The 20288-nt window shown below is 47.7% G+C and overlaps 12 protein-coding genes across 12 annotated transcripts; 6 read left to right on the top strand and 6 right to left on the bottom strand.

The window, feature by feature from the left end:
- Positions 1–763: 763 nt before the first annotated feature.
- Positions 764–1937, bottom strand: HD556DRAFT_1522990 (HAD-like domain-containing protein; the record flags this gene model as incomplete). Its single annotated transcript, XM_041309209.1, has 8 exons — positions 764–917; positions 973–1111; positions 1161–1213; positions 1270–1418; positions 1468–1569; positions 1620–1690; positions 1747–1856; positions 1906–1937. The coding sequence occupies 8 exons, from the start codon at positions 1935–1937 to the stop codon at positions 860–862; spliced, it is 714 nt and encodes a 237-aa protein (XP_041167101.1). The 3' UTR covers positions 764–859.
- A 704-nt stretch (positions 1938–2641) lies between these two features.
- On the top strand, positions 2642–5553 carry HD556DRAFT_1428681 (exocyst complex subunit Sec15-like-domain-containing protein; the record flags this gene model as incomplete). The annotated part of the gene is made up of 12 exons (XM_041304738.1): positions 2642–3124; positions 3176–3470; positions 3525–3646; positions 3696–3962; positions 4016–4117; positions 4171–4280; positions 4329–4386; positions 4445–4528; positions 4580–4734; positions 4789–5074; positions 5137–5277; positions 5332–5553. 12 exons carry the CDS (start codon positions 2642–2644, stop codon positions 5551–5553), a joined length of 2325 nt encoding a protein of 774 aa, XP_041167100.1.
- A 45-nt stretch (positions 5554–5598) lies between these two features.
- HD556DRAFT_1323151 (ARF/SAR) lies at positions 5599–6701 on the bottom strand. Its single transcript, XM_041301411.1, has 6 exons — positions 6571–6701; positions 6491–6501; positions 6360–6441; positions 6216–6308; positions 5938–6164; positions 5599–5884 (listed from the first exon to the last, which is right to left on the bottom strand). The coding sequence occupies exons 1-6, from the start codon at positions 6623–6625 to the stop codon at positions 5807–5809; spliced, it is 546 nt and encodes a 181-aa protein (XP_041167099.1). The 5' UTR covers positions 6626–6701; the 3' UTR covers positions 5599–5806.
- A 22-nt stretch (positions 6702–6723) lies between these two features.
- On the bottom strand, positions 6724–8102 carry HD556DRAFT_1323143 (ADP-ribosylation factor family-domain-containing protein). Its single transcript, XM_041301410.1, has 6 exons — positions 7667–8102; positions 7601–7611; positions 7471–7552; positions 7329–7421; positions 7052–7278; positions 6724–7004 (listed from the first exon to the last, which is right to left on the bottom strand). Exons 1-6 carry the CDS (start codon positions 7719–7721, stop codon positions 6924–6926), a joined length of 549 nt encoding a protein of 182 aa, XP_041167098.1. The 5' UTR covers positions 7722–8102; the 3' UTR covers positions 6724–6923.
- A 392-nt stretch (positions 8103–8494) lies between these two features.
- On the bottom strand, positions 8495–9579 carry HD556DRAFT_328076 (protein-tyrosine phosphatase-like protein). The gene is made up of 4 exons (XM_041310289.1): positions 9167–9579; positions 8832–9100; positions 8724–8777; positions 8495–8668 (listed from the first exon to the last, which is right to left on the bottom strand). The coding sequence occupies exons 1-4, from the start codon at positions 9217–9219 to the stop codon at positions 8529–8531; spliced, it is 516 nt and encodes a 171-aa protein (XP_041167097.1). The 5' UTR covers positions 9220–9579; the 3' UTR covers positions 8495–8528.
- An 833-nt stretch (positions 9580–10412) lies between these two features.
- HD556DRAFT_328061 (uncharacterized protein) lies at positions 10413–11160 on the top strand. Its single transcript, XM_041310288.1, has 2 exons — positions 10413–10542; positions 10594–11160. Exons 1-2 carry the CDS (start codon positions 10513–10515, stop codon positions 10990–10992), a joined length of 429 nt encoding a protein of 142 aa, XP_041167096.1. The 5' UTR covers positions 10413–10512; the 3' UTR covers positions 10993–11160.
- A 244-nt stretch (positions 11161–11404) lies between these two features.
- Positions 11405–12548, bottom strand: HD556DRAFT_1436566 (uncharacterized protein; the record flags this gene model as incomplete). Its single annotated transcript, XM_041305587.1, has 3 exons — positions 11405–11631; positions 11682–12289; positions 12349–12548. 3 exons carry the CDS (start codon positions 12546–12548, stop codon positions 11405–11407), a joined length of 1035 nt encoding a protein of 344 aa, XP_041167095.1.
- Positions 12549–12680: 132 nt separating this feature from the next.
- On the top strand, positions 12681–14568 carry HD556DRAFT_1323132 (uncharacterized protein). The gene is made up of 4 exons (XM_041301409.1): positions 12681–12931; positions 12978–13143; positions 13201–13674; positions 13722–14568. The coding sequence occupies exons 1-4, from the start codon at positions 12774–12776 to the stop codon at positions 14079–14081; spliced, it is 1158 nt and encodes a 385-aa protein (XP_041167094.1). The 5' UTR covers positions 12681–12773; the 3' UTR covers positions 14082–14568.
- HD556DRAFT_1323130 (uncharacterized protein) lies at positions 14569–15500 on the top strand. Its single transcript, XM_041301408.1, has 3 exons — positions 14569–14912; positions 14965–15209; positions 15259–15500. Exons 1-3 carry the CDS (start codon positions 14745–14747, stop codon positions 15428–15430), a joined length of 585 nt encoding a protein of 194 aa, XP_041167093.1. The 5' UTR covers positions 14569–14744; the 3' UTR covers positions 15431–15500.
- Positions 15501–15752: 252 nt separating this feature from the next.
- On the top strand, positions 15753–16901 carry HD556DRAFT_1225385 (Quinolinate phosphoribosyl transferase; the record flags this gene model as incomplete). Its single annotated transcript, XM_041297008.1, has 6 exons — positions 15753–15964; positions 16016–16156; positions 16225–16301; positions 16346–16453; positions 16508–16768; positions 16819–16901. 6 exons carry the CDS (start codon positions 15753–15755, stop codon positions 16899–16901), a joined length of 882 nt encoding a protein of 293 aa, XP_041167092.1.
- Positions 16902–16919: 18 nt separating this feature from the next.
- Positions 16920–18249, bottom strand: HD556DRAFT_1225425 (uncharacterized protein; the record flags this gene model as incomplete). The annotated part of the gene is made up of 4 exons (XM_041297012.1): positions 16920–17408; positions 17465–17888; positions 17945–18009; positions 18064–18249. The coding sequence occupies 4 exons, from the start codon at positions 18247–18249 to the stop codon at positions 16920–16922; spliced, it is 1164 nt and encodes a 387-aa protein (XP_041167091.1).
- Positions 18250–18708: 459 nt separating this feature from the next.
- HD556DRAFT_1436561 (uncharacterized protein) lies at positions 18709–20190 on the top strand (the record flags this gene model as incomplete). The annotated part of the gene is made up of 6 exons (XM_041305586.1): positions 18709–18939; positions 18998–19486; positions 19532–19548; positions 19598–19805; positions 19867–19944; positions 19996–20190. 6 exons carry the CDS (start codon positions 18709–18711, stop codon positions 20188–20190), a joined length of 1218 nt encoding a protein of 405 aa, XP_041167090.1.
- Positions 20191–20288: the final 98 nt, after the last annotated feature.

Genomic DNA, 20288 nt, shown 5'->3' with positions numbered 1-20288 from the left:
AGTAAATGCGACAACCACTGCCTGTTGTTCTATTTTGAGGAGTTCTTTTCCATTGAATGCATTCCAAATCATGATATGCTCCCCAGTTCCTGCTGCCAGCCTGCTCCCATCGAAGGAGTATGACACCGACCACGCATTACTGCCCACCTGGAGTGGTCCAAGGGCAATTTTCCCTGTTTCCCTCAGCCAAACGCATACCGTTTTGTCATCCGATGCACTTGCGAATTTTTTGTTGTCCGGCGCAAAGACGACGCTCGAAACGCACATCTTATGTCCCTTGAACGAGACAGACGCACTTTTTTTCGTCGCCACTTCCCAGAGCAGGATGCTTCCGTCCATCGCTCCACTCACGATCCAATGCCCATTAGGAGATGCTGCAACTGTCACGACTGCGCTGTCGTGACCCAACAAGGGCTTCCCAACTTGTTGCCCCTTGACTAGATCCCACAGTCGAAGAGTTTTATCATCCGAGGCAGTGACGAGGAAATGAGTTCCAGGGATGACAGCCACGCCACGCACCCAGTCTTCATGACCCTCGAGCGTCAATTTAGCCCGAGGTTTTTCCTTTCTAGTGGGCGGGGCAGGCGCCTGAAAGACTGCATGGTCTTCGTGAATGTGGGATGCCATCGAATCTCTCTCGGTCAGAGAAACATGTCTGCCAATCCCATTTCATGATTCAGCCTCGTGGTCGGAATTCTCGGATCCACCCTACCACCCCTCGAGTGTAGCCTTTGTGAATTGTCAATTCAGGTTGTCCCCAATGGTGTGAGACTTCTAGAAAGTTTTCCTTCGCTATTCCGGTATCAGGGCCAAATAGTTACATCTGCCTTGTAAACTCTATTTCATCCATGAAATGCATCTAATCTATATTGACCACAACATCTATGCCACCATTTGCTCCCATCTTCATCGACACACTACAATAACGAAGAAGGTTGAATATACCGTATATTTCCAACAGTTGCCGCGCACCTAGACAAGTTTTCAACTAAATATGTTGGATGTTTGACTTCCATCTGTTCCTTGGTGTGCGATGTGATCAATCCGATCACAGCACACCCAGCGGTAAGACCACTTGCTACGCCTGACGGAGCATCTTCTACGACAAGGCCTATAGGACGGGTCAATGTCCTCAACATTGTTTTGACACAATCACTGACACTTTTCCGGCGAAACTCCACATTTCTGTGCACCAAGAAGATATGGGTCAGGGCTGGTGAAGGTGTTCAGTCAGTTCTGAATGGTTTAACGAATGACACTATTCCGTACTAAGGTTTCCCTTGTGTAACATCTTCAGCAGTCACAAAGGCATCTGGGATCGGGATTCCAGCAATCTCTAGAGCAGCTGATGCATAAGCACGGGTTGCAGATGTGACAATGGCCCAACATGGTTTGGGATTTTTCTTTCCGGGAGCAAGCTTTGTAATGATCAGCAATCAAGCGCAAGGAATGTAATATGTAATTCACTTCATCTATGATGTGGCGAACTCCAGGTAAAATGGTAATGCCCTTTCTGCCATTAGCTGTGGAGGAGGTTACGATGGCCTCTTCGAACCGTGCAGCCTCTTTCTGTTGGTAGACATCAATATCACGCGTGAATCCACTGAGAAATTGATAACCTCGAGCTCCGCTTCAGACGTAAGCCCACAGTACTTCCTCAGATTGTCAACAGTCCTAACACCATGTGCACCTAATTGTGAAGAGAAGCAACTCACAAACGGAAGATCCCGCCTGAGAGTCACTCACTGTTCAGGATCTTTTGAATATCTAGGCCTGAATATGTCTCGGCAAACGTCTCCCAGGCTCCGATCACGCCTGCTGTCGAATCGACCAAGGTACCGTCCATATCAAACAAGCTGCGATACTGCTCAGATTTGCCTCCTGGACAATATAACTTCGACTTACACGGCATCCACGTGGAAAGTGATAGCACTCATTGTTCTTTGTTAAAATATAAGATGATGATAGAGTTCAAGAGATGAGTCAAAATTCGTGGTGAGCGTGCTTCACGCAGCTGATCGACTGCATTACCACCCTGGAATATCAGATATGATCATTGACCCCAAAATTAATTGATCCCTGGGTCTCGGCTAGATTTCGGCCGAGCTTACCGTGGGGGAGATGATGGTTGGTTGGTTGACCTGCCGTGGGATGCTTCGAGTGCTATTGTCATGTGGCACACACGAACCAACCATCATCTTGTCGATGTCGTGCCAGTGAACCTTGTTTGGCTCCATTGTCTTGATGCGCTGGCATAGCAGAAAGAAACTTTTTTGCTAAATTGTTCTACGAGACACGATACTGCTCGTGGTTGGTGCAGGAGTGAATAGGTTTTCAGTAACAGCCTGACTCGGAGTGCGGGAGCGTTTGGATTGGATGACACTGGGGTTTAGCAACAGACAATTTGTCTGTGAAGCACACTCGTAGTACAATCACAATCACCCATCTCGCGGTCTCATATCCTCGGTATGGATGTGTGTCACTAGACCTCTAGAGGCAGATCTCAGACCTGACGTCCGCGTCACGGTGGTGCTGGTTAAACCCCGTTCAACGGACTTGTTTGTATCAGAGGCTGATGCCAAACAAACACCAGCCCTGCATCCAAATTTGGGACATTAATATTCTATTGACAGTTGCAACCATGGCTCCTCAAAGGCATACCCAAGAGAACATCGACCAGCAGCTGCAACAAATACATCTTCTTGATCCGTCATCGTCTTCCGAGAACCTTGAACAACTCGGACCTATCATCAAGCAAATCCATGCGAACCGTCAGCAGGAAGCATACCTGCGCAATCTTCAGGCTCTTATTGCAACAAAAGACAGCGAGATCGAGCAGATATGCACGGACAATTACCAAGAATTTATCTCCTCCGCTTCGACTCTTTTCACAGTCAAGTCATATACTAACAACCTCAGGGACAAGATCACAACTTTGGACGCCAGCGTATCTCAAGTCGGTCGAGGCTTGGTAGAGAAGAAAAGGACTTTACTGCAGTCCAAGAAGACGGCAGCCAAACTTGATGAAGCAATTGATACCCTGCAAGCTTGTTTGAAAGTTCTGGACGTTGTGAATCGAATCGGCGAATTGATCAAGGAGGAGAAGTATTGGAGTGCCCTGCGGGTATGTAACGTCACTCCTGTGGCCCTTAAAGTAATTGAAAGGAACCAATAGTCACTGGAAGACATACAAAGTCTGCCTTCGAATTCGCTGTCCCAGACGCCATTCTACCAGCATCTGCTGTCCTCTCTGCCTTCACTGCGGATTCAAATCCAGAATGCGGTCACAGCTTCTATGAAGCAATGGTTATTGGAGATTCGGAATGTCAGTGGGCTAGTTGGTAAATTGGCATTAGAAGCAATGGACTACCGGACGCGCAAGTGGAGATCACGTCGGGAGAAAGATCCTATGCTGAGGTTGAGCCGTGTTGGAAGCGCAGTAGAAATGGTGATCCAAGAGCGGTCCGATAGTGAGCTCTATCCTTGCCCTCAATTCATTCGGTCGATTAACATCCTGCTGTTAGTTAATGTTCTCGACAGCGAGAAATTAAAGGTTGATTTCACGCCCCTTTACCAATGCATACATATCTACACAACGTTGGATTCAATTGATGACTTGCGAAGATCTTATCAAGCAGATCGTAAAGTGCGGCAGTGCTCTGCTTTCTCTTCTTGCCAACTCAATCTGAATACAGGCGCAATCAGACCTTATTTTACCGGATCCGCTTCCGCTCGCCTCCCTACCCAATCTAACTCAGGAAATATGCGGATTCTTTATCATAGAATCGCATGTTCTTGAAACGACTGGCAACTTCCGTTCTGAGAGGGAGGTCGAGGAGTTATGGGAAGCGCTAGTTGCGCGTCTTGCGTCAGCTGTTAACGAGTCTTTGGCAAACGAGACTGACCCAGATTCTTTTTTGAGGGTAAAGGAGTGTCTCATTGGATTCGTCACGACGCTGGAGGTATGTATCTGATATTATTCACAAAAAAATCAAAAGGGTGACCGCCTTGCTAGTCCTATTCGTATGCCACCCAGTCACTGCACTCACTCATCCTTACGCTGTTCGAGAAGTATGCCGGCCTTCTTGAAGGCCAGTTCAGTCGTAGGTTTGATGGTGTAAGTTATGCGAGGTTTTTCTTTCGTCGTCGCGCTCAAGATCCACAATCCAGATTTTCCTCGAAGACGACCATCTCCCTATGCAAGTTACGATACCGTCTGAAAGAGATTCTGTGCTTGCAGTCGTATGGTTGGACCCGTCAGAACAAGAGGCTCTTTCAAAGTATGTCATCACATCCTTCTGAGAATAAGCAGCTCAGGGGTTCCATAGGAGCGATCTACCTCTTAGTCTACCATGGTCGCAAGGTTTTTTCCTGTGCTGCCAAGATGTAATGTGTCATGGTTTACACTCCATCTTTGAGCTCATTTGTAAATATGTACCCGCAGATCCGAAACTTCATACAAAAGTTTTATCACTTTGTTGATGGGGTATCACAGCATCATGGCAATATTGACGAATTATTGAACAAGGTGAGGATACTATGGATCAAGATGTCAAACTAATCAAACTTAATCGGACAGTCGCTAGACAAACTGCTTGCAAACCATATCAGCGGCAGTATTTCCAAGTGCTTAAGTAGCACATCAACGCTTAGTCAAGTCGTTCAGATTGTTTCAAATCTCGAGCATTTTGAGGTTGCATGTTCGGAACTGGAACGTTCACTGACGAGTCTCCGGTAAAACATTCATCATAAGCCATTTGTAACTCTCTCAAACCCTTCCATCATCAGGTCGACACAGCGGGGTGGTGCTATCCGGCTGTCTTCCTCCTCCTTTGCCAACACTATCACCCGTGCCCTCAACCGTGTGACGGGTCTTATCACCTCTAAACTAGATGACTTCTTTGATTTGGCAGAGTATGATTGGACGCCGCAATCCCGCGAGGACACACCCAGCATGTACTTATATGAACTTATTAATTGGCTCACGACAATTGTGGACTCTCTCGTTATCAAGGAGGTATACAAAGATGAGGCATATCGAGGAGCAGTCGGATATATCGCCGAGTGCTTGATGGTGAGCAGGCGGTTCGTCAGCGCGTTATCATGCACGGGGCGCTCACGGCTCATTGCAATCAGAACTTCATGATCGGGCCTGACGTCCCAGCGATGAACGAGAACGCCGTCTCAAATATTTTGGTGGATACAGAGTTCCTGGAAGGGGAATTAACCCGTATTGGCCGGGACCATCTCAGCTCGGTTTTCGCTGAACTTCATTCGGTAAAAACATACCCAGACTCCTTTATAGGTTGGCTGACAGTACAAATGCTGTAGATGGCATCAGTAATATTAAACGACGCTGTACAAGACTATCTAGTACCGCAGGTCCGGCAGACAACGTATTCCGTTATCCGACCGAAGAGACTCCAGACACTCCTTGAGAAACTGACCAGGTACGGGTCGAGTCGGCGTGACGCCCAATCACGAGAAAGAGGGGACAGACGAAGGAAGGAAGCAGAAGCCGTTGGGCGGGTATTTCCTGGAGAAAACCGATGATACATGTCGTATACCCTTTTATGTCGAGCCTTGCAGTGTGCACACCTTTCTGATCCGCTTTGATAGCAGTGCATATCAGCCTCTAAGGCTCAAAATTTATAAAACACATGAAAGAGAAAACGGGTAATTCAAGAGGGAGTGCAAGCGAAGGCAGAGTAAAGAAATAGCAGACGGGCACATAATTTTCGACATCGTAAGGATCGGGAGACAATGCGCGTGCAAGATCCAAACACGACAGAAAACCACATATTGCTTAAGACCGACGCTTAATGTTGGTCGCCAACCACTCCAGACCCTCGTACAGTCCATCACCAGAAGTGGCACATGCAGCCTAACGGCGTCTACTGTCAGCGGATCTAACGATTTGAGAGATAAACGACGGACCTGGATGTACCACGTTCTCTGCCTAAGAGCTTGTAATCCAAGCTTGTCAGTGATCTCTGCCGCATTCATGGCGTTGGGGAGATCTTGCTTGTTTGCGAAAACAAGGAGGAGAGCATCCCGCAGTTCATCTTCGTTCAACATTCGCTGAAGTTCCTCACGAGCCTCCGATACACGTTCCCGATCGTTCGAGTCAACCACGAAGATGATACCTTGCGTGTTCTGGAAATCTGAAGAAAACTAATGAGCTCGGTGATGACGCAGATGGAAAGACAGCATACAGTGCCTCCATAGAGGTCGGATCTTATCTTGTCCTCCGACATCCCACACAGTGAAGGAAATGTTTTTATATTCGACAGTCTCAACGTTGAATCCTGCAGCAGAATTAGAGGATTTTGTATCATAGGTAAATGGGGAAAGCTTGCCGATGGTGGGGATGGTAGTTACAATCTCGCCCAGCTTGAGCTTATACAGGATGGTAGTCTTACCAGCGGCGTCAAGACCGACCTGGATAAAAGTTAGCGAACGACATTGTGACTCAAACTCAATTTCCGACCATCAAAATTCCTGGAAGAAGATACAATAGTCAGTTTCTAGTCGATATCGGGGATCATAGTATAGATGGTGGAGACTTACGCATCTCCTTCTTGCCAAAAAGACCAGCAAGGAGACGTGACACCGAGAGACCCATGTTGAGCTAGGAAGTGTAAGGACGTTAATGAGTTGTAAACTAGAGGTCAAGAACAAGTTTGTCGTCGTGTGTGAACAACCCTTTTGAACTCCGCTGGTGGCGGTTCCCTTCTTGGTCTTCCACGTCTGCTGGTCATCGCCAACTATTAAACTAACAGCCTTAACGCGGACCTTGATAAGGGGGCCATGCAGCGAACAATAATACCCTCACCATTACCAAGACTAATAACATTACACTATATTGCGAACATACTACGAAACCCCTCGTCCTACCACTGAACCACACAGAGAAGCATGATCTACCAGCGACGCTTCCTGAGATCGGTAGCCAGCCATTCTAGGCCCTCGTACAAGCCGTCGCCCGAAGTTGCACAAGTAGACTGCAGCACATCAACACAGGGCTGCCACATAGACGAGGGATGCGTACCTGGATGTACCACGTTCTCCGTCCGAGCATCCGCAATTCCAGTTTATCGGTGAGTTCACTCGCGCTCATAGCGCCAGGCATGTCCTGCTTATTTGCAAACACAAGCAAAAGCGAGTCCCGTAATTGGTCGTTGTTCATCAGCATGTGAAGTTCCTCTTTCGCTTCTGAAATGCGATCGCGATCGCAGGAATCGACCACAAAAATAATGCCCTCTGCATCATTAAAGTCTGGATATTGATGAGAGACCATTTGCACGACCACATAGTGAATGTCATACAGTACTGCCAGAGCAGACGAATCCTTTGTTGACCCCCGACGTCCCACACGGTGAACTGGATTTTCTTGTACGCAACCGTTTCCACGTTGAATCCTGCATTTATGTGATAAATAAGGCCGGTAGGTCACACTAACCTGTTTACCTATTGTAGGAATGGTCGTGACAACCTCGCCGAGCTTCAGCTTGTAGAGGATCGTTGTTTTCCCCGCATTGTCGAGTCCAAGCTATTGATCCTGTAAGTATCGGTCTCAACATCTTGTTCAGGACAATACCATCAGTAGTCCTGTAGGATGTGTTAAGCAGCCCGTTTTGATTGAGACTTTGTGTATAGCACTTACTTGACTCCTGTTGGGTGAATAGCCCTGAAAAAATGTGAGAAATAACAAGTCCCATGTTGTCTGAAAGAGTTTCTGCGGTGATCTAATCGTCTGGCCATTGCATGAACACCTTTATATTGAGTATTCTCGTGACACGTCCAAGAGAGTTTTCAATACGTGTCCCTGGTAGACTGCTGCGCTTACACGAATCACCTAGATCCTGACTCACAAATTCCGGCAGCTGTGGTGAGATACTTGACATGAGTCAATTGCTGCCAGTGTCCCGTCTACTTTCACACTGCTTTGCGACTGGTCAAGACTTGCTATCAGGCTTATCCTGTATTTGATGTTGCCAGAGTATCTGGTTTCATTCGATATGTTTGCCACGCATGAGCAATTGCAGGCCGCGCGCTTTGAGAGGACCGAGTAGACCGACTTGTATATCCGCAGATTCATAATGAGATTAGCTTTAATCACAGCCTCAGATTAAGATCTAGCACTAATGGACACACGACAGAGTCTATCTTACTCAGGTTGGATTTGTCGGCCATCGTGGCAGGTCTGAGCACATGGCAGTAAATGACATTATATTGACAGTACAAAAGGTAGGGTAATGTACAACGTAAGACTTGCAGGACGAAAGCGATGGAGAAACATATGATACAAAGTAAAGTCAAGCTACACGGAAAACATGATGATGCTGCAGGAAAAGATGCCAAAAGACGTGTTGTACAACAAGATAAACGATCCACTACTATGTTCTGTAGGACTAGAATTAGAGTGTCTTATGATGAAACTAGGAAGGTATGCAATTGAGCGGCTTTGGAGAATAGCTTACTTTTCCAGGTATGCCGCCATCTCAATTGAGCGACAACCCAGTTTCTTAATTACCCCGTAGGGCGTTGCTGACCCTCTGCCGCCACGAGCGGTAAATCCCGCAGGAGGGGCTGGGAGTGTATCTGCAGAGTTCAAAAAGAACCAACTGCTCTTGAAAACCAGCGTTGAACCAAACTTGTTCACGGGCTAATTCAGGCCAGTGAGTCTCATCGTGCTCACTGAAAAATAGAGTGGAACCGACCTTTTCTCACTTCGTCCATGGCCTGCGTCGCGTTTATGCGCTTCGTGTACATGACTAGGAGAGACATTCAGTTAGACCGCTGCTAAGCTGAGCAGGAAGACAACTAACGGTATGCCGCGACTACTGCCGCACTGCGAGATAAACCCTGCAGGCAATGTACCAACACCACCCCTCGTGCTTGTAGGGCTCGATCAATGAACTGACACACAGCGGGCATATGTATCAGGAGATCAGCGGTGTCGACATCCTCCACAGGAATTCGAAGAAAGGTAATTCCACTTTCGGGCAGCTCGGAAGGGATAGGGTCGTTGCAAACGGAGACAATATGAGAAATATTGCGCTCCGATAACGACCGCGGTGACCTTGCTGCATGGATACTGGATGAAGAAATCAAAAAATTAGAGTCTGGACTGTACAGCAGTTCGGATCCGCGGCATACTTACTTTCCAAGATAGAGTTTGCCCTCGATGATTGTGTCGACGTTCTTCCAGCCCATGTTGTTTAACTGATTTGTCTTGGAAAACCTGCGAGAATGTCTAAAGTCCTCCTCAAATTCATTGTTGGTTTTGTACCTCCTCGTACAAGGACTATTCTGCCCTCCGAGCACGGCTCGGAGAGGATGGAGTAGCCGTGTTTGTGGTCACCATGGTTCAGCGTTCTGTGAGGTAGAAACATGGCGGTGTGGTAAACGTTGGGTAAACGGCTTCATCACAGCCAATTTCGAGCGGGACACGAAGAAGATATGAAAGCAGTGCAGTGGAGAAGTCCATTTTACCACAGTTATGAAAAGCGCGTTCACCGCCACCCCAAGTCATAACGCTGAAAATACGCTATATTTTTGAGATCACTATTAACGAGACGGACGTGGCTTACGTCATATCCGGGGGTACCCCTCCCCAGTAATCCTGTGCTGTTCCCTCCGATCCTTCTTCTCGCGCAACGTGAGATACTGAAATTATCCAAATAAGGCAAGTTTAGGCCTCATTCGGTGATACGCTAGTAAGTCCGTGAACATTCCGGGTATTGCAGTCACCCGAGTCGAGTACACACCCAGAGACAGGCAGAGTCTATGTGTCGGTGCAGCACGCAGTGTAAAGGCTATCTTCGAACAACGTCATCGATATCGATGTACACTGAAGATTTCTTACCAGACCATCATCGTGAGCTGGGTCAAAAAATATCAATATATGAACATACAATGCGGCCTTGCAAATGGAACAAACTATGTTGATAGAAGGCGTGGAGAGCGGAACATGCAATAGAAAGATTGATAAGCAACCGGGAACTGGACGTACCTAAAGCCGCAAACTTTGGGTCAATCTTGAAAACATTAGACTGGTCTTGGTCTCACAATCGCTCGGCATTCATCCGATATACAGCATGAACGGATAACATCACGGACCGTTGCAATACCGTTGGTTACGGTGTCACTTCAACTTATTGGTGCGCTTAGTGCTCATAAACGAGTTGATTGCCCCGAGAGTGCCACGTGACTCAAGGGCGCACTTGCCTGCCCGCCGCCATTTCCGATTCCTTAGGCACAGACCAATGCTAAGCGTGGACCGCAGCGGCGTGGCTGCCGTTGGCATGCCTAAGGTGTGCTGAGATCACGTTCCGGTGGCCGCATCGCCGAATGGCATGTTTTTGGGATTTACAAAGGCCGCCAGGCAGCTGGCGGCCAAGTTGACAGTCACAGTTATTAAAGCATGCAGTCAGAGGCCAGAAGCCATTTTTGCTTTTATCAATCTTTCCCTCGTGGTCACTATCAGTACTCTACTATCTCGTTGCGATGAAATTCGAGGTCGTGTGGAAATCATCAGTGAGTTGATATTCAAGTCTTTCTTGTCTGTGAATCTAATGACCAGAAAAGCACTACCACTCCGATGGTCGTCGCCGGAGCAGACCTAAACCTTCAGTCTTCCATGGATGGCTAGTCAAATGGCGCGCTACATTTAGTGGAAATGAGCAACTTCGACGAGAAGGCATACGCGAAATGCGCGAAGCTAAAGCCATCAAGCGACAGAAGAAGGTTGCGAAGAGAGCCAAAAACGACCGGGCAAAGCCGGGACTGTTCTCATGGTTCAGCTTTGGAAACACAAAAAAGACAAGACGGGCTCTTAGACCCGACGGACTGGCTCGGAGCTCACACAGGAGCAACAGCAGCCGACAAGCGGCTCGGATCAGCCGACGACCTACAAGACAAACTTCACGACAACCGTCATATAATTCTAAACGAGGTGTCGCACGGATGAGGTCTTCCAAAAAATGATCACACTACATCCTGAGTCCTGACGTGTTGAGGTACTATCTATTATCATAATTATGTATTTGAACACACCACCTGCAGGGACTTGTTTATCTCGGAAGTAATGCTGTAACTTATACTTACCTCTCTAAGGACTATTATTTGATAGTCGAAACTATAATGATTAGACTCGATGACGGTCAACTCGAATTGGTAGGCTCGATATGTTTGTGCATTACACGGGAAGGGGACGTGACAATGTGATGAACTGAATTTCAACAATATGCAATAAATCGCCAGGCACACAGTGGCAGTCTCGGGTCGGGTGCTTTGGCTTTAGTAGATGGAAAAGATGAAAAGATGATACTCGTGGATGCGAGATATAGATCTGCATGGGCAATTACGAAGTGTATAGGCGAGAATTTAACTTTCCGCGTCAACTTTGAAAAGGATGCTTTTTCTTTTTGCGTCTTTTGCGCTTCTTCTTGGAACTATCCGGGTTGTCATCCTTACCGGATCCATCGCCCCGGTCCGGCGGTCCGTCAAGATTCAGCAGCGGAACCGTTAAACGCAGAGCCTCTGGATGACGAAGTGCATGCGGAAGTGGTGAAGGATGTTGAGTCGAAATATCCGGGATATTCAGTTCGCCATCCCGTTTCAACTCTGTGCTCTTGTTTACATCCATGTATTGAAACAGCAGAACAATGACTCACCTGTTTGCAAAGCAGCCATTGAAAATGGACCGGATGTCGAAAATGAGACGGAAGACGATTTACTGCCGAGAGGAGGTGAATTGACAGAGAGATTTTGATTGCCGGATCGGTCTGGGGTGGTAATAGACTGCGAATGGGGGATCGTCTGCTCGTGGAAGCTCGAGCTTCGTTCGCTGTCAGTAGCAGAGCGCTTCCGTGGTTTCTTCCCCCTTTTCTTCACAGACGAAGGTGAGTTAATTTTACTCGCTTCAAGTGAGGATGATACGGAAGTAATGTGGCGTCCTTGTTCCAAATCATCATCACCCCCGGTCTTGTTATCCCCACCATCCGCCTGCAGATGCGGGGAACTCGGCTTCTGGGTTGATTGCGTGACAGAGGTCCCAAGCATTTTCGCTTTCGTCTTCGATCTTACTGCGAACGGATCAAGTTTCATTTTCTTTTTAACCGTCCCTCCCCTTCTTTCTTCGTCTTCTGAATGATGTTCCGGATTAAGCGTGGTATCATCTTTGGGGGTGCGCTTGAGTCCTTTCCCTATCAAGTGATGCTTTAGACGCGCAGCGTCACGAGCTGTTGTAGAAGATTCCGGTATCGGAGCACCAACACCCAGTCTACTCGGTAATGTACGTCAATTATAGAAACCACCACCGTCATTTATACTATGACACACCTAGGAGGTCTACGTAGTTGCTCATCGAGTAACTTTTGAGCATCCACTGCGCCTTTGCTGAGATTAGCTTTATGTGCAGGCTGTATCCACGATGAGACTAGATCTTCTGCAAATGACATGGACATATTGATTTGGGCCTGCAACGTTTCTGTGTCAATATCGTGGTCAGCTATTAGGTCCATCGTTTCTGTCGTAGACATCCTGCAATAAATGAATAGTGAAGTGTATGGGATCGTAGTTGAGGCATACAGAGTCCAAACGAGAGACTGGAAGCACCCCTGTGTGCAAATAAAATTTTGGTTTGGACTCGTTGGGTATCGTTTCCCGCGGTCCAATATATCTCGCCTAGCACCAACTCATCATACCACACCACATATCTTCCTAGCTTGAAGCCGGCCATTCACGTCGTCATACGCAAGACTGAAATGATTTCCGTTGGTCTCAAACGCAAATGGGAAGATACAGAATATGATTCAGACGATGATGAACCAACTTTCGGAAAACAAATATTGCCTGTGGCGAATTTATCTATAAACTTTGACCGCGAGCCAGAAGATGGACTGGAATACCTGTTCACGGTCAGGTGAGTTGACATGGTTGCGTTTAGTTCTCTGTTCATACTTCCACAGACGTGATGCACGGCGGCTACCGCACGTTACGAGGGTCACTAACCCGTACGAACTGCCCGAACCCGTTCCGCCACTTGATCTCGTGCAATCCGATAGCTCACATAGCAACCTTCCCTCTGAACTTTGGCGTTCTACTTTCTTAACACACTTTCGAAATTTCAGAAAGGTAACTGTCCGCCGTCAGGCTTGTGTACCTGAATGGGTGATGAACTTTGACCTCCAGAACATCGCTCAACCAACTATCCACGTGCATATCGATCCTCACGGATCACGGAAGGTTATGCCAGATAAGAAGGAAAGAGATCTATGGTGGTCATTTCTTGCCGGTTCACCGGAATCAGACTGGAACCCACCCAAAAAAACAAAGAAAATCTCGACAAAAAATAGATCCTATGGTCACATGTCAGCGTTTCGCGACGAATCGGAGGTGGAATATAACATTAATGACCAGCAAAATATTCACGAAACCCACGAGACCTGGCGTATCAATTCAGAAGGCGACGTTGAACTCGCGGAGGATAATCTACCAGGTACACCATCATCCGCAGCTCAGTCACGTTCAAATGGTTCTGGCTTATCTATGTCACTAGTGCAGACAGAATCCGGGAACACGAGTTCCTTGCTGACTCGTCCAGGCCCGGAACAGCTTTGTAAACCTCGTGAGATCACCCCCTCATTGCTGCGAAAAATAGATCATGTGCGTATGACAGTGCCTTCAAGCGTCTCAAGCTAAATCGAGTGCAGAATTTGTCCCTGCACCTTCTTATGTACTTCGCTCACTGGATGAATATCCACCTGCAGCACCCCGCTGAACCAACCTTTACGATCCTTGAGAGTCATGCACGTTGGATGTTTGCGTTGTTGGCTAAAGTGGAAGACTTCATTTCAGCGGATGACATGAGTCAACTCAGGAGCCTAGCCCGCGCTTGTTTGGAGCTACTTGTCCGGCGACTGAAGGCCGAGAAGCCTGGAGTGCCTGACAACGCGTCATCCAAGATTGGCATGACTGACGCGTCGTGTTGGATTATTTTTACGGCCGTCTCTGGCATATGGGGACAAAGTGATCTTTGGCGGGACGCGGAGAAGTTACTGGCGAGTGCTTAATGTCGTATGGCTATATCACTGACTACGTCAGAGCTAATTCAATGGCGATCATCCGTGCTTAGCGGTCCGCTGGTTGAAATTTGAACACTAGTGTGCACGGCAAGACGGGAACCTCGTTGTTTGTGGACTTCGGACTTCGATTTCAAGTCGCAAACATGATTGTGATGGTGTTTGACGCATGCAGGAATGAACGACCGGTACTTCATTCCGATGGTGTCGGTCGTTCTCTGCGCATTGTACTTCTCAGTCACCGGTGTTCATGCATGGACGAATTCCGGGCCTTCAACAATGTTTTCTTCATTGGGAGCCCGAACAAGCAGGCCTATAGTTATCTCTCGCGCTTATCACACGTTATATATACAGTGAACGTTTGAACCCCCTATAATGTCTTTGATCACCAGATCATATCGTTTGTTAATGCACGGGCTGAAACCCCCTTGATGATCATTGTCATCAACATGCATGTCTTGGCGATCACGACGTGGGAACCAAACATGCGATAACACTTATTCGGGTCGGCATCAAATTTAGACCCAGCCGTAATATGTCCAAGCGAGACCAGGCGAAACTTTTTAATTGCCCTTTTCACCACGTTCGTTACCTTCAAAAAAGAAGTCAGACTCTTTTTCAGCCCCCACCACCTACTTACTTGGTTCAGCAAGCATGCGCACTTCCGTCGCTATCCTTTTGGCCTCCATCGCGTCTGCCTTTGCCTACGAGGTCACCTCTCCAGGTGATAGCGAGGGTTGGACAACTGCTGGACCCAACGTCCTGACTTGGGAGCGCGTTGACACCGACCCAGCGAACTTCACGGTGGTGTTGACCAACGTGGCATGTGTATTGGCATATGCTCTACTGAAGAATTCTAATACTCTTTGCTCAGAACTATGGTGTCATGAATCCTCAGGTTCTCAGCGCACTTGTTGATGGGACCCTGAGCTCAGTCGTCTGCAACGCTCCAAGTGGAGGCTGGCCTGTGGGCGCTGGCTTCCGTGTCAACCTTGCTGCAGATGCTCAACATCTCGACACCCTGCTTGCTCAGTCCAATCAATTCAACATCACCTCTGGCTCGTCAACTTCAACTTCTTCCACAGGTTCTGGCGCAAAAATTACTACTACTGCTCTTGTGTATGTTTTATTTCATATTAAGCTACTATCCCTGACCAATTCTTCATAGCTCTGGGACTACCGCAACAATTCCGGCCACTGCTGTAGCAGCGTCTACCACCAGTTCAGACACCAGCACAACCCCCACTGGTAGTAGCGCAGCCATCCTTGGAATGAAAGTGGAGACGGGTCTCCTGACCGCCGTTGCAGCCTGCGTTGCCTTTATCACCACTCATTTCTGAACATTCGCGTAAAAATATGTTATCCTTAGACACTCGGATATTTTCTCTTCGTGTAGTGTTTTTTTTTTTTGCAAATTTGCATTATGGTTGCTGTGATATGGACATCTTCCTGATACCCTCACATAGTCGCAGCAATTCATTCTTCATTACTATATCGTACATGCTTCTCGCCTTGCTCTCGAGATTTTGTCGATAATCATATTCAGTGGTAGCTTTCTCACCATTCACTGGGTGGGGTTAGTAGTCTGTTTCAGATCTCAGACCTTGAAGAAGGAAGACGTTCCATTTTTTTCTCACCTCGCCTTCCTCGGTTGAATCAACAATGTCTACTAATTCTTACGAACATCTACTTCCTCCCAGTTGGAAGGCTCAGGTCACGGGTTGGCTTGCAGAGGATACACCATCATTTGATTACGGTGGTTACGTTGTGGGTGAGGTTCACCGTGAAGCATTTCTTTTCGGGAAAGGCAACCAGGCTGCGGTCTTGGCCGGACGGCCCTTCTTCACTGAAGTCTTCGCACAGCTTGGATGCGAGTACGTTCTCATGACGATGTCATCAATTCCCTGTGATTGATGGACCTGCAGGGTTAAATGGCACTTGGAGGAGGGCGAGACTTTCGAGCCCATCAAGCACATCGCTACTGTTCGAGGGAAAGCAAGGCACCTCCTGCTTGGCGAGCGTATCGCCTTAAACATGCTTGCCAGGTGCAGCGGCATTGCAACAAAGTAAGCTGCGCATTTGTCCTGATTGTACCTAATACCTATCATGTTTACGTCCTCGTCTTCCTGGGAAGATCTAAACGTATCAAAGATCTTGCGGTAGGTTATGGTTACAAGGGTATCATTGCTGGGACCAGGAAGACAACTCCAGGTAAGCTGCCCCTTCAAGTAGCTTGGTCTGCTCACGATCACCAGGGTTTCGGTTGGTCGAAAAGTATGGAATGATTGTAGGAGGTATTGACCCTCACCGCCACGATCTTTCGAGTATGATCATGCTCAAGGATAATCATATATGGTCATCTGGTGCGCCTCGGTTTACGAAGTACTTAATTAAAGATCCGCTGATATCAGTCCAAGGATCAATCACCGCTGCAATCCAACAGGCCCGCGCAGTGGGCGGCTTTAGCTTGTTGCTTGATGTGGAAGTTGGTTCGGAAGCTGAAGCAGATGAGGCAATCGAAGCGGGCGCTGACATCATTATGCTGGACAATATTGAAGGGGAACATCTTGTGAGCGTCGCTCGAAAGCTCAAGGAGAAGTGGGCTGGGAAACGGAAGTTCCTCTTCGAGACGAGCGGTAACATCACCGAGGCTAACCTGCGAGAACGTGCAATCAATGGTTAGTGGATGTTTGCTTCTTGATGGCCTATATTTACCGTATCATGATAGACATCGACATCCTCAGCACAAGTATTGTTCATCAGTCCGTCCAACACATAGATTTCAGCTTGAAGATCCAGATACCTCATTAATAGACACTTGGATATACATTATGTGTATACTTGATCATGGAGATCGAAAAGTCTGAGCGCATTCAAACCTAGGATGTTAGCCTGGTGTTCCGGTTTGGAATCTACACCAGGCATTCCCCGGATGGCTGCCAGATTGCTCTCTACGCTCGGCCACTTTTGGCTCGCTTCCAGTGGCGGGAAGAATGGGTGATCGGTACCAAACAATAGTCTGGAGCTTCCGACTACAGGATCAATAGTCCCTCCACCATTCTTGAACGCAGATGCACGAGAAATGGTTCGGCTAACGAAAGTCAACTCCTCGGGCCCGTACGCGACGGCGTCGAAATAGAGTTGGCCAAGGTAATATCTTAAATCGTGCTTCAACCTATTCGCAACGATAGGATCATGTTGGATGCACGAAGCCAGTCGAGATGACAGCTGAGGCAAGGCTCCCCCAGAATGAGCTAAGAGTAAACGGAGGTCTGGGAAACGATCCAAAACACCTGAGAGAATGAGGCGCGTGATGGCCTAAACATCAATGTAAAAACTCATGCTTTGATCATTAATCGCGAAATATTACCTACAATGGTTGTCTCGAAAGGAAAGCCCAAGGCTAGTGGCAAAACATGACCATTATCATTCTCTCCAAATGCTGTGCTGTCAACACCATAGTGTGGGTGTATGAAGACGACAAGCCTCGCTGCCTGAATAGCGTCCCAGATTGGATCTAACGCACTGTCATCAAGACCTTTCCCGATGCCCTTGGTTCCCATGATGATGCCTCGGATGTGAGGCAGTGATTTAAGATATTCTATAGCTTGAACGATGGCAGACACTTCTACATCCGGGACAAGAGGGAGAAGGCCGAAGCCGTAGAGCGTTTTGAGACCAGAGAATCCTTCGGCAGGGGGAGAAGTTGCACAATACTCTTCGAGGTTATTATTCAGTTCGTGGGCCAGCGTCTGAGCTCGATCCGCTGGTAAGAAATCGAGCCATGGATTGGCTGAACTGCCGGCGAGAGTGATCGGTCACTCCGTACTATTCGAAGAAGCGAACGAACAAACCTCACGAATGAGATGTTTATACCATGCCTGCGCATGAATTCAAGCTTCTCATCCCGATCCCAGTACTGATATATTCTAAGTGAATTGTGCTTGTACTTCATTTGAAATAGTAGACATACCTGAGGACCAACTGGGCGACCACCGCTTGGCTCTCCATCCAAAATCAACAATCTTTCTTCAGTCTTGACCCCATTTGTCCAGTTCAAGATACGAGGAGCTGAGGTTCTTGCACGAAGCTCAGCTGCGTACTGAGGCAAGTAAACATGGGTGTGCACATCAACAATCGGATGCCTTATGTTCGCCATCCTCGTGACGCTCTTGAGCAGCTCAGTCATAACGCGCTGACCTGGCTTTACTGGATTCATCAATCGATAAGGCCGGTGACCTGCCAAATACGCGCCGGGACAAATTTTTATGGATCTGGAGGGCCGCTGATGGCGGCGCAGTAATAGAAAGTGGTATTCGTGCCGGAACCTTTTCACTCGAATAGTCACGTACTCAAGGGTTCCATTTATCATTCGTCGGCAACGTCAACTGGCAGGCATGCTGGACGCTAGTCGGCTGGTGCTTTTACTTCATAACACTCATGAGCAACGAACTGCAGGCGCGTTCTCCATTATCCAGAGCGCGCGGAGTTCATGAAGAGGCCTGTGGTTTTATTTCTACGATATCAACGCGGTCACTCACAGCGCAGCCAGTGGATGCAGGTCACAGATTCGCTCCGCCGTATAGGCAATGAGCTCAACCAAATAGTTATCGACTCAATGGACGAATCTAGAGCACACAACACCCGAGCTACGGAATGGGAAACCAAACATCATGATATTGTCACGGAGAACAACGCCTTCAGAGCTCATAACGAGGAATTGAAACGTCTACTCGAACTCAGCAAGCCTGATACAAGAAACGTAATCGAGAGCAGAGACGCCGCATATCGTAAATTGCAACATGTACAGCGTGTAATGCGCGATCTCTTAATGGACATGGACTTGGCGGTAACACATCTACCTTCTTTGTCGTATTACGTCCCTGAGATCAAGGTTCATATTATAGCCTGATTTTGGAGATAGCCCAAATGAAGGTGCTTCACTGCTGTTACAAGCAGAGCCTGAGCCGAAATACAAGGATATTGGCGCCTCCTCGTCCCCATCGGGCCAAAGTCACAGAAACGATAAGTCCTCTAACAGCTCTGGTTCTGGCAAGACTGCGCGCCCAATGTCCAAAGGAAAGGAGCGTAGCTCGCCCAAAACCCCGATGACTGTGCCAATTTCATCTCCAGCCTCAACTTCATACTCTCGCTCATCAAGGACAGGAGTAAGCGGCGGAGTTGTATCCGATCTCAGCAATCAGCAGAGATCATCTGAATCCAACAGCTCATCCGAACCATCTACGGATTTGTCCGTACATACTGCGAGAAAGTCTTCTGGCGGTGTCGGCGATGTTTGGAAGCTGACTTCATCTCGCAGCCCCCGGAGTGCGGAAGTCATTTATCCTGTCGACATGCAAATGTTTCAGGAACAGCTGAACCTTGGCGAAGATACGGTGAGTAGCTCGAGCATATCATATGTACAATCTAATGTTGTACAGATATATTCTCTCGAAAGGTACCTAGTATTGTTATCAATAGTTCATCCATGTTCAACCTATATTCAGCCTTGGACAGGCGGATGAACATTGTTTCCCTCTACAGATTGTCGACAACATGGCGTTTGTCCACGACCCGTTCTCGATGGATGGACCAGGCGGATCTTTTTTGATGAACTGGGGCACCCCAGGCGCCAATGAGACAGTCCATGCGTACATCGTCAAGAACTGCCCTAGAGACCGTGTTCTCCACACATTCACCTTTCCCGTGAAAAGGGTGAGCTGTCCATGTCAACCAGGATCAGGTTCTGATCATCTTATTTGATCATGTATAACAGGGAGTTTGGTATTATATTGGCGCCCAGAAATGGAACGTGAAGGACATTTTCGAGATCTGGTCCACTCTGGGTGATAAAGTAAGTCTGAGGAGCCTTGTACAAGGACGGTTGACTTTAATTTTCGTTAAGGCTAAGGAAGTCGTCACCGGTAAACTACAGAGACGTTGCAACCGCGGGCTCTCCCAGCAAGAAATTGCTGAGATGATTCAAGATGGGCGACTGCAGCAATTCTGTATTGAAGTGAGCGGTCGTTTATTGAAAGATGTCAGTCGAGCATTTGCGAAGACGAGTTTAGGTTATGAAGGAGGGAATGTTGCCCAATGATCCTGATAATATCTTAATGTCTCTTTTTTTCGTTGTCATTTTTTCGTACTTGGGATGTATAATCACGATGGAGGACAGGATTTGCACGATAGAATCTC

The sequence above is a fragment of the Suillus plorans genome (genome assembly GCF_016647745.1).
Source record: "Suillus plorans strain S12 chromosome Unknown HD556scaffold_2, whole genome shotgun sequence".
Lineage (NCBI taxonomy): Eukaryota > Fungi > Basidiomycota > Agaricomycetes > Boletales > Suillaceae > Suillus > Suillus plorans.
This window is presented reverse-complemented; position numbering and strand designations above follow the sequence as displayed.

What these genes read in the sequence shown, in the direction of transcription:
- HD556DRAFT_328061 (XM_041310288.1), top strand. Translation starts at nt 10,513, where the DNA reads ATGAAATTCGAGGTCGTGTGGAAATCATCA. An exon ending in AGGTCGTGTGGAAATCATCA is followed by an intron (nt 10,543 to 10,593) that starts GTGAGTTGATAT and finishes TGACCAGAAAAG; the next exon opens with CACTACCACTCCGATGGTCG.
- HD556DRAFT_1323130 (XM_041301408.1), top strand. Translation starts at nt 14,745, where the DNA reads ATGCGCACTTCCGTCGCTATCCTTTTGGCCTCCATCGCGTCTGCCTTT. An exon ending in CGGTGGTGTTGACCAACGTG is followed by an intron (nt 14,913 to 14,964) that starts GCATGTGTATTG and finishes CTCTTTGCTCAG; the next exon opens with AACTATGGTGTCATGAATCC. An exon ending in ATTACTACTACTGCTCTTGT is followed by an intron (nt 15,210 to 15,258) that starts GTATGTTTTATT and finishes AATTCTTCATAG; the next exon opens with CTCTGGGACTACCGCAACAA.
- HD556DRAFT_1323132 (XM_041301409.1), top strand. Translation starts at nt 12,774, where the DNA reads ATGATTTCCGTTGGTCTCAAACGCAAATGGGAAGATACAGAATATGAT. An exon ending in GAATACCTGTTCACGGTCAG is followed by an intron (nt 12,932 to 12,977) that starts GTGAGTTGACAT and finishes ATACTTCCACAG; the next exon opens with ACGTGATGCACGGCGGCTAC. An exon ending in ACTTTCGAAATTTCAGAAAG is followed by an intron (nt 13,144 to 13,200) that starts GTAACTGTCCGC and finishes TTTGACCTCCAG; the next exon opens with AACATCGCTCAACCAACTAT.
- HD556DRAFT_1323151 (XM_041301411.1), bottom strand. Translation starts at nt 6,625, where the DNA reads ATGGGTCTCTCGGTGTCACGTCTCCTTGCTGGTCTTTTTGGCAAGAAG. An exon ending in AACTACCATCCCCACCATCG is followed by an intron (nt 6,309 to 6,359) that starts GCAAGCTTTCCC and finishes ATTCTGCTGCAG; the next exon opens with GATTCAACGTTGAGACTGTC. An exon ending in AGAGAACGTGGTACATCCAG is followed by an intron (nt 5,885 to 5,937) that starts GTCCGTCGTTTA and finishes AGACGCCGTTAG; the next exon opens with GCTGCATGTGCCACTTCTGG.
- HD556DRAFT_1323143 (XM_041301410.1), bottom strand. Translation starts at nt 7,721, where the DNA reads ATGGGACTTGTTATTTCTCACATTTTTTCAGGGCTATTCACCCAACAG. An exon ending in CACGACCATTCCTACAATAG is followed by an intron (nt 7,422 to 7,470) that starts GTAAACAGGTTA and finishes ACATAAATGCAG; the next exon opens with GATTCAACGTGGAAACGGTT. An exon ending in GGAGAACGTGGTACATCCAG is followed by an intron (nt 7,005 to 7,051) that starts GTACGCATCCCT and finishes GATGTGCTGCAG; the next exon opens with TCTACTTGTGCAACTTCGGG.
- HD556DRAFT_328076 (XM_041310289.1), bottom strand. Translation starts at nt 9,219, where the DNA reads ATGGGCTGGAAGAACGTCGACACAATCATCGAGGGCAAACTCTATCTT. An exon ending in GGCAAACTCTATCTTGGAAA is followed by an intron (nt 9,101 to 9,166) that starts GTAAGTATGCCG and finishes TTCTTCATCCAG; the next exon opens with TATCCATGCAGCAAGGTCAC. An exon ending in GGCAGTAGTCGCGGCATACC is followed by an intron (nt 8,778 to 8,831) that starts GTTAGTTGTCTT and finishes TGTCTCTCCTAG; the next exon opens with TCATGTACACGAAGCGCATA.